General features: G+C 51.7%; 1 protein-coding gene across 10 annotated transcripts in view; it reads left to right on the forward strand.

Moving 5' to 3' along the window:
- Window positions 1-18,778, forward strand: part of STARD9 (StAR related lipid transfer domain containing 9) — a 133,049-nt gene that overhangs the window by 113,953 nt on the left and 318 nt on the right. For 7 of the 10 annotated variants that reach the window (XM_053593647.1, XM_053593648.1, XM_053593649.1 and 4 more), the window contains 10 exons: window positions 1,264-11,805; window positions 12,004-12,201; window positions 12,623-12,806; window positions 13,221-13,358; window positions 16,600-16,717; window positions 16,848-16,966; window positions 17,171-17,235; window positions 17,388-17,590; window positions 18,012-18,091; window positions 18,317-18,475. In XM_053593647.1, coding sequence (XP_053449622.1) covers window positions 1,264-11,805; window positions 12,004-12,201; window positions 12,623-12,806; window positions 13,221-13,358; window positions 16,600-16,717; window positions 16,848-16,966; window positions 17,171-17,235; window positions 17,388-17,590; window positions 18,012-18,091; window positions 18,317-18,475 — 11,806 coding nt within the window. The other 3 variants (XR_008380599.1, XM_053593652.1, XM_053593654.1) reach the window with 3 other exon arrangements.

An 18,778-nucleotide genomic window follows, 5' to 3' on the forward strand; every position in this document is an offset into this window, starting at 1 on the left:
TTCCCAGCTACTTGGGAGGCTGAGGCAGGAGGATTGCTTGAACCCAGGAATTTGAGGTTGCCCTGAGCTAAGCTGATGCCATGGCACTCTAGCCTGGGCAACAGAGTGAGTAAAAAATGAAACACACTCAACGTTGAGAGAATAATATACTTATCACCCATATTCATCGGTCATTAGAATTTACTGCACTTGCTATATCTCCCTGTGTTTCTATTTTCTGAAGTTTTTTTTTTTTTTTTTTGCAGTTTTTTTTGGCCGGGGCTGGGTTTGAACCCGCCACCTCCGGCATATGGGGTCGGCGCCCTACCCCTTTGAGCCACAGGCACCACCCTATTTTCTGAAGTATTTTAAAGCAACTCTTAGACATCATGTTATTTTCATTCTGGATTTTTAAGTATACACCTCTTAAAAATGTAAATTTTCCTTATTAGCACAATGTCATTATCACAACTACTAAAATTAAGATTACTTAATATAGTCTAAAACCTAGGCAAATTTCTCTAATTGTGCCTTGGCTCAGGCCTGCAGTGCTAGCACTTTGGGAGGAGGGGGGTTGCTTCAGGTGAGGAGTTTGAGCCCAGCCTGAGCAAGAGGGAGATCTGTCTCTTCAAAAAAACAAAACAAAACAGCTGGGCAGGAAGGTGTGTGTCTGTTATTTCCAGCTACTCAGGAGAATCACTTGAGCCCAGGAGTTTGAAGCTACAGTGAGCTATGGACACTAGCCTGGGCGACAGAGAAAGAGCATCTTAAAAAAAATGCTGGGCATGGCGGCTCACACCTGTAATCCTAGCAGTCTGGGAAGCCAGGGTGGGTGGGTTGCCTGAGCTCATGGGTTTGAGGCCAGCCTGAGTAAGAGCGAGACCCTGTCTCTAAAAAATAGCTGGGCATTGTGGTGGGTGCCTGTAGCCCCAGCTACTTGGGAAGCTGAGGCAAGAGAATCACTTGAGCCCAAGAGTTTGAGGTTACTATGAGCGGTGATGCCACGGCACTCTACCCAGGGTGACAAAGTGAGACTCTGTCTTAAAAAAAAGAAAAGAAAAGAAATTGAGGAATAGGATGTATCTGGAGTCTCTCAGAGAGCTAGGACCATAGTCTACATATTATTATACCTGTAGACTTTTTCCTCTGGCACTGAAGTCGGTTAACATGGGCCTGGTTTTTAACCTCTTTTGGAGTAAACTAAGTGAAACTTTATATTCCTTAGGTCAGCAGGAAGTAGGGGACCTCTTACTTCTTCTGAGATGGCTTTCCTTGTCTCCACAGAGTTTCCCTGAATTTGGATCTGTCCACCATGTTACCACCTGTGCCTGACCCCACTCACCAGATATCGGAGCAAACATCATCTGAAGAGCACTTGCCACAGGGTGCTTCTTACTGTCCAAGGACGGGGCGTCTCCGCAGGAATGGTCTCCATTCCTCAGGCCCAGGGAAGCCTTGTACAGCTGGAGGAGCCTCGGCCAGGAGGGGAGCCTCAGCTCAAGGCACCTGCCTTACTGTGAGCCCCAAGTCTGTTGGCATCCAGGAAATGAGTCGAGTGGGTAAGCAGCTCCATCAGAAGGTGTCCCAGAGCTTAGCATCTCTGAGCCAATCAGCTAACAAGCTAAAGTCAAGGAGTGGGCTCCAAACCCTCACCCCTACCACCCAGATCAGAAGGGCTAAGGGACCAGCTGCCTCCTATATTTCCCTGTGTTCTGAAGGACCCAAGCAGCCAGCTCTGCACAGAAAGACCATGAAGACTTTTCGGGGAGAATATAAACCACTTTCTGCAAGCAGGCCATCAAAAAGGCGCCATAAGGTGTTGGCAGCCAGGGTCAGAGACATTGCCAAAAAGTCCTTTTATCTGCCTCATGGCACTCCCTTGAAGAGACAGCTCAATGCAGGGGACCTAGACACCATGGCCCCACTTGGAGATTCCAGCCCACAAGTGTTCCATGCCAGAGAAAAAGACAATGACTCCTCTGACACAGATATTAATTACTCCGTGAGTTCTCTCTCTTGTGTCTATGCCAAAGCCCTGGTGGAGCCCCCAAAGCTAGAGGACCCTCAGGGGAAGCAGTGGAATCTCTCAGAGCCAGACAATTCTGAAAGTGATGACAGCCAAATATCTGAGGACTCACTGGCTGAAAAGGAGTACCAAAGTCTCAACGGCCGCTCAGGGGCCAGCCATCACACCAACAGCCATGGCCACTGCAGGATCAGAACTAGAACCTCTGTGAGGGGCTTCGCTGTGCCCTCAGACAGTGTCTTACTTGCTCAAGTTGGACTGATCGAGGCGGGGAAGGAAGTAGGGAAAGATGAACGAGAAGAGCCTTCTCTTGGCTCAGCTGATGAGATGCCCACAGAGACTTTCTGGCACCTGCAGGACTCTCATCTGCCTCCAGTGAGCCAGGAGGCAGCGCGCAGCCTCAATACCATCAACCACAGGACAGGAGCAAGGCTGGATGCCACCCTGCCAGTGAGCAAGTCATCTTCCCTTGATCCTCAGTTCCAGCCCCATTATGAACAGTCTGAGTCAGAGGCGGAGGCGAGCTACTCCGAACAAGCCAACCCTCTCCGAGGCATGCAGCTTTCAGTAGAGAGCCCACTGATGTCCATGGATTCCTGGTTTTCCTGTGACTCTAAGACCAACCCCAGCAGCCCCCTAGGAATAGTAGGTTCTTTATGTCCAAGTACTGATGTGCAGGAATTTCATCCCTGTGATGGTGAGAGGCCTGGATACTGGCTAAATATTGAAGAACAAAGGTCAGCAGGTGTCAAAACAGTCCTGTCCTATAGCTCTCAACTGCCCCAGGGCAGGACTGAGCGCCCCTGGGGTGTAGGAGAGGAGTACACAACCTCTGCATTTGGTGCATCCAAGCTATCCATCTGGGGAGCTCAGAGGCTTCTTCAATCAGGAGCTGATGGCCCCTCTCTGGGCAGAAGCCTCCCTGACATGTCCCAGCAGGGCAGCTCCGAAGTGTCCCACGGTTCCAATGTGTCAGGTGCACCAGCTGCCTCTGCCACCTCATTCAATCATGGAGGCAGCACCCAGGAAAGGGATTGGGCCACCCTTCAGCAAAAGTATCTCCTTGAACTCTCAGTTTTGGAAGCTACAGAAGAGTTCAGGCCAGCTTTCTGCTGCCCTGAGGAAGACTCTGGTTCCCTGACCCAAGCTTCTGGCCAAGGACGAGATACTATATTGCCAGTTGGTCCCAGGGTAGCTAGCAGTCTGGATTTTAATAACTTTCCAATCCCTGTATCCAAAATCAGGCGTGTGAGAGCAGAGAAAGATCAGAACAGTTTAAAGGCCAAGTTAGAAGGTCCTTCAGATTTCTTTAACCCTAGTGAGAAGGAGGTGAGTTACAATGACACTTACTCAGCAGACTTAGAATCGTTGTCTTCTGTATCAATAAATGCACAGGTCTTTCCAGAAGAGAACAACATACCACATTCCGTGATAGAAGCACATAAAACCAAACAGAGTAACTTGGAAGAATGTTTTCAGGGTGGCAGGAAACCTAGACTTAGGACTTCCTCTGATGAGTATTTTTTCCAGAAGAGCACTTGTCACAAAAATGTCATCATAGCCACCAAAACAGACCAACCATCCCAAGACTGCACTCCTTTTAGGAAAAAGACTGTAATCCAGCCAGGGCAATTAAGACCTAACAGCCACTATCCTCTACAGGAGGAGAAGGCAGATTGGCAAGAGAGCGACAGGGAAGCAGCAGGAAGACGCGCAGAGGATGCCTTTGCCTTTCCATCAGATGCGGAGCTATCCTTCCACTCTGCTCCCTGGAGTCCACCCCAGTCTTCTCTGCAGCCTCCTCCCTTGGAAACATTCTATGTGACCAAAAGCAGGGATGCCCTGACAGAAACTGCTTTAGAGATTCCGGCTTATAGAGAAGCAAAGCCGCCTTCCCCACCCCCTAGGGAAGCCTGGGGCGTTGGCCACCTCCTCCAAAACGCTTATTTGAAGAAGAATTTTCCAGTACTGTTACAAAACCAGAAGCCCACAATTGCCTCATCTCAGCGGGTCACAGCAGAGAGGCCAGTGGATACAAACCCCAGGGAAGTGATCCAAGAATTAGGGAAATGTCCTGGAAATACTAAAGAAGAAAGCCGTAATTCAGTTTATTTTTTTGTTGCTCAGAACAGACATCTTCCCCGCTCTGGTGGCACAAAAGTATGGGAATTTGAAAATCAAGTTGGCATGCTGAATATAAAACACGGTCTTGAAGCACTTGAGGGAGAAGAGTCCGCGTCCTCAGACCATTCCAGGTGTGGAAAGCCTCTCCTCCTTACCTGTGAATCTGAGGCAGGTTGGGAAGAAGAACAGGATCAGAGTATAGTTCTAAGGCAGACCCAGGCTCATGACAGAAAGAGACAGTTCCCCTCTGGGGCCAGGTCTGATTTCACCTGTAGGACCATCAATTTAGGCTTTGAGAAGGACATGCCAGGGGAAACTGCTGTTTCTTTGAAGTCTCAATCAGTGCATCATAGAGTAAGCAGCCCAGTGACAGTGGCCTGGGGCGAGAGTCCAACGCCAAAGTGGGGAGGGAAGAATGAAACTGGGCTGCTTGGAAAAGCTCTGCACCCCAAAGATTGCTCAGAAGAGTTTAAGCTTCCACGGACAGAGTCTACATACGGAAAATTTCAGTTAGTTACGTGCTTTCAGGAAAGAAACCCCAGTGAGCACAAGGGCTGTGGAAGGTTACAAGAAATGTTAAACCCCAAAGAAGAACCTTCTGGGAAGAAACAGAATAAAAGGGCTAATAATGCTGACGAAATGGCTAGACTAATTAGGAGTATAATGCAGCTGGAAAATGACATCTTAGAAATGGAATCTACAAAGAATAAGAAGCTTTGTGCTGCCCATACACCAGCAGTCAAGAAGGAGTTTATGATCCAGGGCCAGAAGGATCAGGAGAAGGCTGACCGTGTCCTTCGGCCAGCCAGCCCTGGAAAGTGTCTGTCCTTTGAGGATCAGCCATCTTCTCCCAAACAGACAGATGATGTTATCTGTAGAGATGGTAAAGCGAGACAGGTGGAGGTTTGCAGTAGCACTGGGAGCCATCCCCATGTCCGAGAAATCACCTTAAGCCTGCAGATGTCAAGGGAATGTATACAAGAGAGGAACTCTATGAGCGGGCACATCCATTCGGCAGAATTAGCTCAGGACGTGTGTGATTCTTTAGGGACATGCACAGCTCACAGAGAGCCCACCAACACTTCTCTTCACCCCAAGAGGAGGAGGAGGAAATCACTGGCTAAAGCTCAGCCTTTGCAGCCCAGGCCTGAGAGGTCTTCTGAGAATGACAGCAATTTGGGAAAAGTGTTAGCAAGCCTCAAAGGGCAGCCTTGGGGCTTAGGAAGTCCTGAGGAATTAGAGACTGTGAAAAGTTATCAGGAAAGCCAAATTGCTAAATACTTAAGTAGTTCCAAGCAAGAGGAGCCAACAGCTCAGGGTGGCATTGAAATGGCTGTGCAAAGGGGAGGGGACCTACAGGATAAAAATAAAATGATGTCATTGACTCAGGAATTTTTTGGTCCAAGTCACCTTTATTTGGGCACATTTTTCAGTCAGGAGACCATTGGTCCATTGCCGAGCCAGCAAGATCCCTCTACAGCTCCTTTTCACCAAGACCTGAGTAATACCTTGCCCTTGAATTCTCCAAACCTGCCCAGCAGCTGTCTCCATGCGTCTGATGCTGTAGACATCTCTTCAGTCGACTTTGTGCTGGATCCCACAACGTTGAAGATTCCCAAGAGCCCCTGGGTGGCTAGAGCAGAGCCTCAGGAGCAGAGCGGGAAGTCGAGAAGCCACAGCCCTCAGGGAAAGGTGAGAGAGAGCACTTTGGTGGCGCACGCGGCTCTCTGTGAATCTGTGATATCCATGGCCCCGGGAGCTCATCATTTTGAGGCACCAGAGAGCATTGCGGCCAGGCTATCAGTGAGCACCAGCCCCCAAGACCAAGGAGGGGACCACGGAATCACCTCTATGGACTTGAGTACCAAGGAAGGTTTGCCTTCTGAAGCTGAAGTAGCTGTACAAAAAGAAATAGGAGCCAATTCCCTGAGCAGGGGCTCTAGCCAGCTTGAAAAGAGGGTCAGCTTCTCCTTACAAGAGAATAATAATCAAGGTACAGAGGCAAAGCAGAAGGCAGAGGAGGAGGCTGAGGCTTTCTTAGGACCTGTTTCCCTGCCAAGGGTACCACACCCAGAGCCCAGGCTGTTGGAGCCTTCTGTCTATGCATCCATGTGCCTGGCTATCTTGGAGGATATCAGACAGGCAAAGGCCCAGGGAAAGCAGCTCAATGACCTTGTGGCTGGGGGGACAGTCTTTCCTTACTATGAAACTTTACTAGAATGTTCTTCAAGGGCTGCTGGCAGGCATCAGTATAAACAAATGGACCAATCAGTGTCAGACAGTACCGGGAATGAGGGCGAAGCACAGGGGTCTGATGGGGCGTCTGTATCTGCCGAACCAGGACATCTGTCAGTTGATAAGAGGAAACTCCAGACCTCACCGCTCTCTGCAGACAGCTTTCAACCTTCGCCCAACACTGACGCTGACAGAGGGCCATGGTGTCCCACACAGGCTTCTTCCTATGCTGCCTCTGCTCTGGGCGAAAGACATTGTCCTGGAGAACTGAAACATTTCCTGGGAGCTTATGAACAGCTCATATGTCACTCTACTTCTTCCATAATCATAGAAAAAAAGGAAGAAGCAACCAGAACATTTTCCTTTGTGGATCCTGTAGACTGCAACAGCCTTCTTTCTTCAGCAGCTGTGCAGGGGGACAGGAAGATAACACCAGAGAAAGGAGTGGCTGCCTTATCTTCTCAGGCCCCTTGTGATGATTCTGGAGTGATTATGGGTGGGCAAAGTAAGTCAGCTCCCCGGGGGACTACAGAAGATATGTCCCCTGCCCGTAGGGCCAGCAGCCCAGAGCACCAGGAGCCTAGAGCTCAGGACACCGCATATATAGTAGGTTCAGGTAACTTCTTGCTGACGGCACAGGGAGAAAAAACAGCCCAACTTGAAAGTCAGACTGTGATCTGTGATGCTCAGGATTCTGCAAGTCTCTTTTCTAAGCAAGACCACATCCAAAGCCTTGAGGCTTTCATTGGCTTAGAAGAAGGGTGGGCAAGTCCCCAGCAGGGAATTGTTCTGCCTGGAGCCATGAGAAAGGTTAAACTGGGAGCTCCAGCACAGCAGCATGTGGAGTGGAAGGGAAGGATTGTGTCTGAGTTGACTGAAGCCTCCAGAGCTTGCAGCAAACATCCTGGGCCAACTTCATTTCCAGATCAAAGACCTAGCCCAGATCCTGGGGCAGTGAGGGAGGAAGGCCCCTACAGATGTGGAAAGGAAATTTTAGATTGCCTCCTCTTCTCAGGGAGCACCGAAGGCAACAGGACTCTCAGCCCACCGAGGAGGGAAGAAGGGAGCAGAATTGTCCCTTCCTGTCAGTCCTGGCATTCTCAGCCTACTGCTACTCCTGCCTGTCCCTCCTGTTCTTCCACTTTACTATGTTATAGAGAAGGTGACCCGGGGAAGGAGACTTTAAAGTCTGCTCCCCTCACTGTCCACCCACCCTGTGTTGTACCTTCCGAGGCCTATGAGAGGGATGAGACAAGAGAGAGCTCTTTTAGGGAAGCTGACATGCTCTTGACACATGGACCTGAGCTCCAAGACCTTAATATGAAAGTTAGGCCAGCAGAAAACAGCACTCTAGAACCATCCACTATGGCTGCTATCCTATCTCCAGCTCAAGGTTACAACTCCCCATCTACCTCTGATGTGAAGACAAGTGCTTCCAGCTACTCAGCTGCTGACAGTTCAGTATGGATTCCTGAAAACAAGGTGGCCGAGAAGAAAGCCACTGAAGACCCTAAGTTTGCCCCTTTCCCTGCAGGCATGTATTCTGAGTCACTGAGGCACTTTCAGGGCAGCTCTATAGGTGGCCAGGATGCACAGGTGTCTCAAACCAAGGCAGAACCACCTGCAACAACTCAGGGACCACATATCCTGAATTTAAGCGAAAGGCCTACTGAGAGTGAGCTGACGGTAGAATTACAGCTTGGATGTTTCAAAAATGCCATCAGATGCCTTTCAGAAAACACCCAATTTTCCACAAAGTCCAGGGATAATAATTGCTTGAATTCCCAAGCCAAGTCTATAGCATGCTGGAAACATGTCTCCAGTCCCCAGGATGACAATCTCTGGGAGGAGGAAGAGCAGCAGAGAGACCAGGCTTCAGATGCCCAGGGCAAGACTACCCCACCTTCCAATGACGGTGGCCTGGATGGCTGTGAGATTACAGAAGCTGGGAAAGAAGTGGCTGTGGCCAAGGTTTTCTCACTGAGCTTTGAAGACCCAGCTGCTGTGCCCTTGGAGCAAAGAGAAACACCACAGCCTGTCGCCCAGAGGCCCGACCAGCCCCAGCACAGGTACTCAATTCCTATGATTGCCATCTTCTCTGGCCCCCAACACTCTGAGTCCTCCCCCAGACAACAGTTGCCTGTGTTCAGCTCTTCTCCATCTCTTCGGGAGTTAAACTTGAACGTGAAGCCTCTCTCCTCTATAGACCAGGATATACCAGGGCCTGAGAAACAGTGGTACCCGCCCCTCAAGGGCTTTCCCTCAGGAAAGTCAGTGGTAAGAGTATCTCTGAAGGCTACAGACAGCGATGAGAAAGCCTCATCTACTGTGGGTGATGGCACTGCTGATGACAGGCCCTTAAAACCCATCACCCCTCCTTACCCAACATCTCCAACTGCCTCATGCATGCCAACCCCTGCTTTTGTGACCAGCTGGATGCCTGATGCTTTAGATCAGGCTCAGCAGGGAAAGCCAGAGAGACTGGGTGTCCAGGTCAGGCCAGACAATTGGGGTTCTCAGCTGGGCAAAGAAATTTTGCACTTCGGCTCCAATGATATCAATCCCTATATCCCACTGTGGTATCCAGAGGGGCCTGCATATATTGGCTGGAAGCAGTATGTGTTTGGCAGTGCTGCTGATGTCTCCTCCAGCCAGAAACTCTGGGACCTGACACCATCAAACGTGGCCCCGGGCGGTGCCGTCGATGTCTCCTGCAGCCAGAAACCCTGGGACCTGACACCATCAAACGTGGCCCAGGGCGGTGCCATCGATGTCTCCTCCAGCCAGAAACCCTGGGACCTGACACCATCAAACGTGGCCCAGGGCAGTGCCGTCGATGTCTCCTGTATCAAGAAACCCTGGGACCTGACACCATCAAACGTGGCCTCGGGTGGTGCCGTCGATGTCTCCTGCAGCCAGAAACCCTGGGACCTGACACCATCAAACGTGGCCCCGGGCGGTGCCGTCGATGTCTCCTGCAGCCAGAAACCCTGGGACCTGACACCATCAAACGTGGCCCAGGGCGGTGCCATCGATGTCTCCTCCAGCCAGAAACCCTGGGACCTGACACCATCAAACGTGGCCCAGGGCGGTGCCGTCGATGTCTCCTGTATCAAGAAACCCTGGGACCTGACACCATCAAACGTGGCCCAGGGCGGTGCCATCGATGTCTCCTGCAGCCAGAAACCCTGGGACCTGACACCATCAAATGTAGCCGAGTGGTCCAACATGGGCAATGGCCTAGAAGACCAGAACTCGCCATTCCTCTCCCCACTCAGCACCCATGTCAACACTCAGGACCTGGCAAGCACTTATAGCAGCATTGAGAATAGCCAAGCTTCAAATGAAACCCAGGAAATAAGGAGGGCCTCCTTTGTCCTAGGGCACCCCCCTGTCCTGACCAGGCCTGAAGGAGCAGCCCCCACTTCAGGTCTTGACAGACCCCAGTGCAAGGGCCCCCCTGTTGAGACAGGCTGTCTGAGGAGTAAGTCTCCCTCGGGTGAGGGAAGTGCTACAGGTCTGGTGAAGGAGATTATGCCACTGTGCCTGTCAGAAACAGGCTGCCCCAAGGGAAAGGTCAGAACTAGCACATTTGAGAAGGGCACACAGACCCTGGGTTGCAGGCTCCGCTGGAGCTGCACTGACATCTCTGCCCAGTCTGAAGCCAGTGCAATGGCCACCCCTGAGCTGGCCTCGTGGGCCAGCATGCACAACCTGTCCCTCCACCTCTCACAGCTCCTGCACAGTACCTCTGAGCTGCTTGGGAGTCTCTCCAAGCCCAGTGTGGACAGAAAGGAGCACAACACCAAAAGAAACACCCCTGATGAGGCCCCACAGACCCTGCTGATGATGGACAGCTTTACTCAGACCACAGTGGATGAGGGCAGCCAAACTGACCTGATCTCACCCCTGTGCTACCAGGCCTCAGAGGCCAAACCTCAGGAAACTGATAGGATCCTTAAGGTGCCGAGCTCAGATACCTCAACCATGTCTCAAGAAAAGGGAGATGTTGCTCAGAAGAGAGAAGAGGCAGAGGAAACAGCGTGGAAAATGGCACAGCCCCCAGATCTCCAGGAGGAAGGCACTCACTGCAGATCCCAGAGCCCTCCAACACCCTCAGCCCCGCTACAGTTTCAAAAAGACGCTATTGGGCAGAATCTTCCTTCCGTGAGCCCAGCAGTTTCTGATGCTTTTCTGCCTCCCATCTCCCAGCCAGAGGAATCCTCTTCCATGGTTGTCAGCAACTCCAGCCTCAGCACCTCTCACTCCCCAGGGCTCTTCCTCAATATTTCACAGGCCCTCGGGGAGCCCAGGGAGCAGAAGGAGCTGGACTCCACAAATGCCTTGTTGGTAGACAGGGCCTCCTCCCCCATCCTCACTCTTTGTCCAAGCACCCAAGAGTTGGGTCTTCCCCCAGGCTCTTTGACTCCTTCAGCTCCCCCTCTTGAAGGTCATCAGAAGCTTGATTCCTACCCAGATCCTCCTCTTGGTATCCTGGAGCCTCTAATGGATAATTACTCCCAAACCATTGAGTCAGATGGTTGCCAGAGAGCTGAGAAGCCGGGTGGAGAGGGTAGAAGTCCCTTAGAGAGGAGTGTTGTGAGGTCCTTTCTTGAGTTACGCTCCACACACAGCCCACAGCAGAGCCCAGATCTCCAAGTTAATTTCATAGAGCAGCCCCCTCAGCAGCGTGAGCTCAGCACCACCACTGAGGTCCAAAGCAAATTGATACCTCTACCATGGCCGCAGAGGAGCCAGAGGCTGGCCGACAGCTTGGTGCCTGAAGAGGTTTCCCCAGAGCTCGGCCCACTGAGCAGTAAGGGGCCAAGTCGATGGCAAAGCAGGTCAGAAAATGCAGGTGAGAGCTCAGTACCTCCAGGGGAGCCCCAGCCTCCTTTGGACCTTTTCTCTTCATGGAGAGGCCTCCAACACCTCAGCCCCTGCCCTATCTCTGAGCTGACTGATAATACAAGGCTCCAGGATCCTGCCTTGAGCCTCCCTCAGGCCTGCCAACCTGAAGGGCAGCTGCGCCCCAGTTCCCAGATGTGCATGACGCCTGACCCCCAGCATCACAATCTGAGGGACCTCCCTGTGCATAATAAATTTAGGAACTGGCATGGGGTTCAGGATGGCTCTTCTGGGAGCCCAGGTATGACTGAAGAGCTGGGGGCCAGCTGTGATCTCAGCTATGGAGAGCAGGGACAGAGTACCCCACATCCTCTTGAAGGCCAGAACCAGGGTCCTGAGTGGTCCCAGAGGGAGCAGATTCCCCTGCAAGTTGGGACACAGAATCTCTCACTCAGCATGGAACTCACAGAAGCCAAACTGCACCGTGGCTTTGGGGAGTCGGATGCCCTGCTGCAGGTACTACAGAGTGGGGCCGGGGAGGCGCTTGCTCCTGACAAGCCTGCCTTGTCCATCTGGGAGGAGCTCCATGCCCGGTAAGGCCCAGCCTGCAGTTAGGCAGGGTGGGGTGGAGTGGGGGAGCAGGGGTCAAGAGGGAAGAACTGAGCAAAGCAATAGTTTACTGTTCCCTGGGCCAGCGTTTGTCTCTGGGGCCTCCCAGGGTCAGACATAGGACTTGAGGTGAAAGGGCATTTGGTACCAGCTTCGGTTGAGTCAATCACATTTTGTCTCAGGCAAAAAACCACCATTGAGAACCTCAGGAGAGAGCGGGCTGAGCGACTCCAGAACTTCCGTCGGACGCGGAGCTTGAGCCCCCAGAAACAACTGAGCCTCCTGCCCAACAGGGATTTCCTCACCCAGGACCTTGACTTGCCCAGCAGGCGCCGAGAATACCTGCAGCAACTGAGGAAAGATGTTGTGGAGACCACTAGGTGAGGGCAGACTTGGAACCCTGTAAGGAGCAAGCTTTTTGGTGGTGGTGGGGAGCAGGGTGGGGAGTTTTAGCACCTCGGGGTCCTCCATGCTTGTGGGCAAGTGGAGGTGGGTGTGGGAGACTGGGGCAAATGGAGAACGGATGCAAGGGGCAGTAGGGTGAGGGAGGGGTGGGCAGAGAAGAGTCCTGGGGAAGGATGGACGGGGGTGGGGTGGGAGACCTGACATGCTGTGCAAGTCTGCAGGCCTGGACCTCAACGTGGCCTGTTCTTCTCTGTTCGGCAACATCTTCTGAGGATGTCAAATAAACTTTAAGATCCTGTGGGTAAAGGGAGGATGAGGCCTTCTAGGAGGTGGTGTTTAGCTAGAGCTGTCACCGGTGTCATGTGAGGTGTCTTTCCATCTTGTGATCTCCTCTAGGAGCCCAGAGTCAGTGTCCCGGCCTGCGCACTCACCCTTGGACATAGAGCTGATGCTGCGAGACTACCAGCGGGCGCGCGAGGAGGCCAGGGCGGAGATTGCCCGGGCCCGGGACCGACTGCGGGAGCGGGCGGAACAAGAGAAGCTGAGAATCCGCCGGCAGATCACTTCCCAGCTGTTGAGGGTGGGGAGTGCGGCAGGCCTATCATTTCGGGATGGACTTTGAGCCCAGGGCGGACCCCAGACTGGATCTGCCTTTGCCATGGCTGCCTCAGTCTTGGGATATAACATTTGGAGGAGAGAGTGGGAGCCCTGGTATCAACTCAAAGCTGAACTCACTCCTTTATATCCTCCGCAGACCAGCTCCTGTCCCCAGGCCACAGTCTGGGAGGAAGAGGCTTTGGCATGTGGTAGGGAGTGTGGGGAAGGGTGAGGAGCAATGACTTTAGGAAAGCGTGGGGTGTGAGGCTGAGTTGGGAGACAAAGGCAGGTGGGTGATAGGGGCTGTGGAGGTGAGAAAGGATGTTTGAGGGTTGGAGGGGGCTGTAGGTGACGTGGGTATATCACAAGCTGCTTGGTGATGGTTTGGCCTTCCCAGGAGGAAGAAAAACTCCACAGCCTGGCTAACTCCAGCTCCCTGTGCACCAGCTCCAATGGAAGCCTCTCGTCTGGCATGACCTCTGGCTACAACAGCAGCCCAGCCTTGTCAGGCCAGCTCCAATCCCCAGAAAACATGGTAAGTAGGCAAAGGTTGGGAACGAGCTGGACTCCTGAGGCTAGCATTTGGGCAGGATGCTGTGCCTTTTGGAGCACACTGCTGACATGAGCCCGCTCATGTTCAGGCCTTTGCCCGTCCCTGTGGTCCCATTCCCTCCCTCTCTGTTTATTCATTCATTCAACAAGTATTTATTATTGTAGGCATTATTTCAGGATACAGCGGTAAGCAAAACTATTCTTGACCTTAAAACAGACTGTTAGAGGGGTAAATGTTAAACAAATTATTTTATGATGTGTAATTATTATTGCCATAAGTTATTTGAAGCAGGGGGTGGTAACCCAGCATAAAACAGGGGATCTGACCTGGTCTGGAGGATTAGTAGAAACACTCTGAAGAGGGAACATTTAAATTGAGCCCAGAAAGGCGAGAGGTGCTTAATAATACAGTGAAAAAAAAATTTTTTTTTTTTGTAGAGACAGAGTCTCACTTTATGGCCCTCGGTAGAGTGCCATGGCATCACACAGCTCACAGCGACCTCCAACTCCTGGGCTTAAGCGATTCTCTTGCCTCAGCCTCCTGAGCAGCTGGGACTACAGGCACCCGCCACAATGCCCAGCTATAATACAGTGAAAATTTAATGGGAGAGATGTGGGCCCAGCAAGATGGGCCTTGAGGAGAGTACTAGATGAAAGCTGGTGTGGCTGCAGTGTAAAGAGGGACATGGGAGAACAACATGGAAGAGGATTAGAAAAGGCCCCAGCTACTTGGGAGGCTGAGGCAAGAGAATCGCTTAAGTGGAAGAGTTGGAGGTTGCTGTGAGCTTTGACGGTACAGCACTCTACCCAAGGTGATAGCTTGAGACTCTGTCTCAAGAAAAAAAAGGGAGGGGGAGGCAGAAATCTCCCTAAATGATTGGGCCTTTTCTAATGTTAAATTTCTATACATGGGAATCCTAGGTCAAAGGATATATGCATTTTTAATTTTGATAAAAATTTCTGAAGTATACCAATTAATACTCCCCAACAACAAACTTAACAATGCCTACTTACATACACTCTACTTAATAAAGTGTTACCACAATGTTTTTTCTTCACTCTGTTAGTCTGACAGGTATAAAATAGTATTTAATTTTAGTTTTAATTTGCAGCTTTCATATTTGAGATTGAGTTATCTTTTCAGATATTGAAGAGCCCTTTGGCCTGTCTGCTGTGGCTGTCGGTGTACTAACTACACCCATTTCTCTATTGGGTTGTTGGCCCTTCTTTATGTTAAGAAAATTATCCTTGGGCGGTGCCTGTGGCTCAACGGGGTAGGGCACCAGTCCCATATGCCAGAGGTGGCGGGTTCAAGCCCAGCCCTGGCCAAAAACCACACACACACAAAAAAAGAAAATTATCCTTGTTTTTCTTTTTTTTTGTGGTTTTTGGCCAGGGCTGGGTTTGAACCCGCCACCTCCGGCATATGGGACCAGCGCCCTACTCCTTGAGCCACAGGTGCTGCCCCTATCCTTGTTTTTCATTTGAGATGACAATGTTTTTTTCCCAGTTGCATGTTTATGATACTTATTACTGAGTAGAATATTTACATTTTATGTTGTCTGCCTGGTTTTATCATTCCTTTCTTTCACGGCTTTTGAGTTTTGTGCCCTGTTTAGAAAGACATTTCTCCACTATATTTGTTTTTATTACTTTTTTAAAATATGGAGTGTTACTATGTCACTAGGCTGGGCTTGAACTCCTGGGCTCAAGCAATCCCCCTGCCTTAGTGTCCCAGGCACCTGGGACTACAGGCATGTGCCACTGTGCCTGGCTTTGATTATTTTTTAGTTATATTTTCTTGTAATAATGTTAAACTTCCTTCACTGTGCAATGTATCTTTGATCCACAAGGCATAAAGGATTTATTCTGGCATGGTCTGTGAAATGAGTCTCTGATGTAAATGTTTTTTCAAATGGCTACCCTGTTGTCTCAGCAATACTTACTAATTCGTGGATATTTATTTTTGGAAGCCATCAGTATAGCACTGGGAACAGACGGGATCCCCTAGCAGTATATTATATAATGAGAAAGTACCTGGGCCCGAGTTTTGAAAGAATCCCACAATACCAGTCAATAGTTAAGGAGGATGAATCAACCAAAGAAACTGGGAAAGAGCCCCTGGAGAGGTGGGAACCCAGGAGGCTGAGAGTGCAGAAAGTGAGTCACTCAGGAAAAGGGAGAGATGAGAACTAGAGCCTGTGGCACCAGGCCCACCCACACGTGCTCATGGACTTGGGCACTGCTGTTTGGAGGTGTGGTGAGGGCAAATGCTAGATTAGGGTAGGTTCAGAAATAGGTGAGAGTTGGGAGATTGGTCAGGGTGACACCTTTTTCAAGGAGCCTATCTGTGAAGGGTGGGAGTACAAAAGAAGTGGCATCAAAGTTTTGAAGACGGGAGAAATTCCTGCATGCTAAATGCTGACAGGAAGGAGATATGAAGAGGGAAATGCAGAGGCAGCAAGCGGAGAGAGTTGGTTCCTGAGAGGGTGGCCCCAGGTCTAAAGCTGAGGCAGAAGGCCCTGCTGTCTGCTGCAGCAGGACGGGAGGAGGTGAGGATGGAGATAGAACTTTGTTTACCCCTTATTGTCTTCAAAGTAGCAACAGGTCTAGTGCTGGAGTAAGAATTAGGGGGGTGGTAGCAATAAGTTAGAAGTGATAGGAGGGTGGTGGGTGCCTGTTAGATTCAGAGTCATGTCGCTGCGGAACTTGCTGAGGTGAAAGGTGTGGTAACCCTACTGCAGATCCAGAGGACCACTGCCATCTGGTCCCGTATTAAATGGACCTCAGCTGAGCTGCTGCACCTGGGGCAAGGGCCAAGGATCCAGGTGCTTCCTCTTCACCCTGGCTTTATTACCCTCTGGCCTGCGCCTTATTGCTGTTGCCACGGTAGTGCAGAGGACCTCTCGCCTGCTTCCCCCCAGGTTGGCAAGAGTCCCTGGTACTCTCAGGCCCTGGTTGTTCTGATCCCCATTGGAACTCTCTTCCAAGCAACCTTGGAGCCTGTGGCTTGGAGGATGAGGACACACTGTCCAGGCTCTTGTTTTGTATTGCTGCTGTCTGCTTGAGGGTAGAAGGGACATCAGCCTCCTGTAGTCCCAGCAGGGAGGATCTATACAACTGACCCATCACACCGGAAGCTGTGAGGGTGTACTTCAGAGGTGCAGGGGGTACTTCTGTGCTTGCTGTCTGGCTCTCTGTTCCAGGTGTCCTTTGTTCTGCAGGAGCACCTGAGCTTGGCTGATTCCAAGGACACCTGGACAGAGGATGGGCGGGGCCTCTCTACAGTGAGGAACAGTCACCTGAACCTGGCCTGGTCGGCCTGGAAGAGCTCAGCCTACAGTGAGTGGTGGGGAGGGGAGGGCATAGCCACCTGTGGTTTGGGGACTTGAGGCTGATGCTTGCTAGATCTTAAGGTACTGGCCGTCCCTGCTGCGGAGCTGTTGTGCTGAGCCCCGCCTGTTTATCGTAGGCCGCAGGGCCTCTGTGGGGAGCTACTGCTGCTCTCCAGCCAGCCAGTCCAGCTTGGGGACCTGCTGCACCTCCTACCAGGATCTGGCCAAGCACATCGTGGACACATCTATGGCTGATGTGAGTGGCCGCTCCTACCCCTCCCTGCCTTCCTTTCCCCAGAGCTCTGCTGGCGGGAGAGCAAGGAGGGAAGGGCCCAGGCAGGCTGGGCCCGCAGCAGCTCTCCACCTGGGGGAGAGACCAGTAAATGTGGGCCACACTGCCTATCTGAGGGCCCAGTATGTGCTGTGCCCACTGATTTGGGTGTGGCCACTGTGTCCCCAGGTAATGGCTGCTTGTTCAGATAATCTGCACAACCTCTTCAGCGGCCAGGCAGCTGCTGGCTGGAAGTAAGTCCCTTTGCACGTGTCTCTGTCCTGACTCTGTTGTCCTTCACGGTTTCTCTCCTTTCCCTCTCTGCCCTGCTTTCCTAACCCCAAGCTCTCCCTTTGTGACCCCACGTTTTACCTCCTTCTTTCCTACACTTGGTGTTTCCCCCCAGCCATCAGGGTGAGGAGCAGGCGGTACAACTTTACTTCAAAGTGTTTTCTTCTACTCGGCATGGTTTCCTGGGGGCAGGCGTGGTGTCCCAGCCACTGTCTCACGTGTGGGCAGCTGTGAGTGACCCTACGCTGTGGCCCTTGTATCACAAGCCCATCCAGACAGTACGGCTGTATCAGCGGGTGACCAACAATATCAACCTGGGTAAGCCCAGGGACAGAAGGCTTCTGTGGGGCCCGACTTCTGCTGCTGTGTCCCAGTGGGCTCTGTCAGGGGAGAGGAGAGGGTTAGAAGCTGCCCTCTTGGGAGGACAGGTACCCAGGCCACCTCTCGGTATCAAGCATTGGATGCTGAGGTGATAGGGGACTCCCAGGCCAGGAAGGGTACAGGGGTGTCCAACCTTTTTTTTTCTTCTGCACATTAGAAGAGCTGTCTTCCACACATTAAACACACAAACACTGACGAAAAATATGTCCTTGTATAAGTTTTGGAATTTCTAACACCACAGATAAGCAAATCAGGCCTCGAATAATCCATATATGACCTGCAGGCCATAGGTTGGACACTTCTAAAGGACCAGATCTGTCTATGGCCTCCTGACTTCCCCTCATCCCTGTCCCCCCAGTGTACCTGGTGTGCAATACCACCCTGTGTGCGCTGAAGCAGCCCCGGGACTTCTGCTGTGTCTGCGTGGAAGCCAAAGAGGTGCCTGCCTAGGGTGGTAAAGATGTCGTGGGGAAACCTGGGCTGCAGTGTTGTGAGAATCAGTCTCTGGTTGTCAGTCCTCTGGAGGACAGAGGGCAAACTGGGATTGGCCCAGGGTGAGGGTGGCTGAAGGCCTGCTCAGGTTGCCTTCCACCGTGTGGGCACATCTGAGCCTGACCACATTCCACCCACACTGCTCAGACAAGATCATTTTTCTCCCCCCAGGGGCCCCTGTCTATTGTAGCTGCCCAGTCTGTGTACGACACATCCATGCCAAGACCCAGCCAGAAAGTAGTCCGAGGAGAGATCCTGCCCAGTGCCTGGATCTTGCAGCCTATCACCATGGAGGGGAAGGAAAGCACCAGAGTCATTTACTTGGCCCAGGTGATGCACCCCTTGCTGCTGGTCCCATAGCCCCTGGGATTATTCTGTCTAGCTCCCAGCAGCCTTGAGTGCCCAGGTCAAAGCTGGACACTCAAGGGCTTCATGGGCTGGCAGTGAGGGTTCAGTGGGGAAAGAATGAGAGCTTGTCAACTTTTTGGAAGCTATTATTACCAGAGACCTAGCAACCTGTGTCCTGTGGCTGACCCCAGGGTCTTGGGTCTTAAGGAGATACAAGGCTGAAGCAGCAGCCTCAGCAGAGCAGAATGATGAACCATCCCCGCTGCCTTGCCTTCGTCACTGGGA

This window comes from Nycticebus coucang, chromosome 6 (assembly GCF_027406575.1).
Source record: "Nycticebus coucang isolate mNycCou1 chromosome 6, mNycCou1.pri, whole genome shotgun sequence".
NCBI classification, from domain to species: Eukaryota; Metazoa; Chordata; class Mammalia; order Primates; family Lorisidae; genus Nycticebus; species Nycticebus coucang.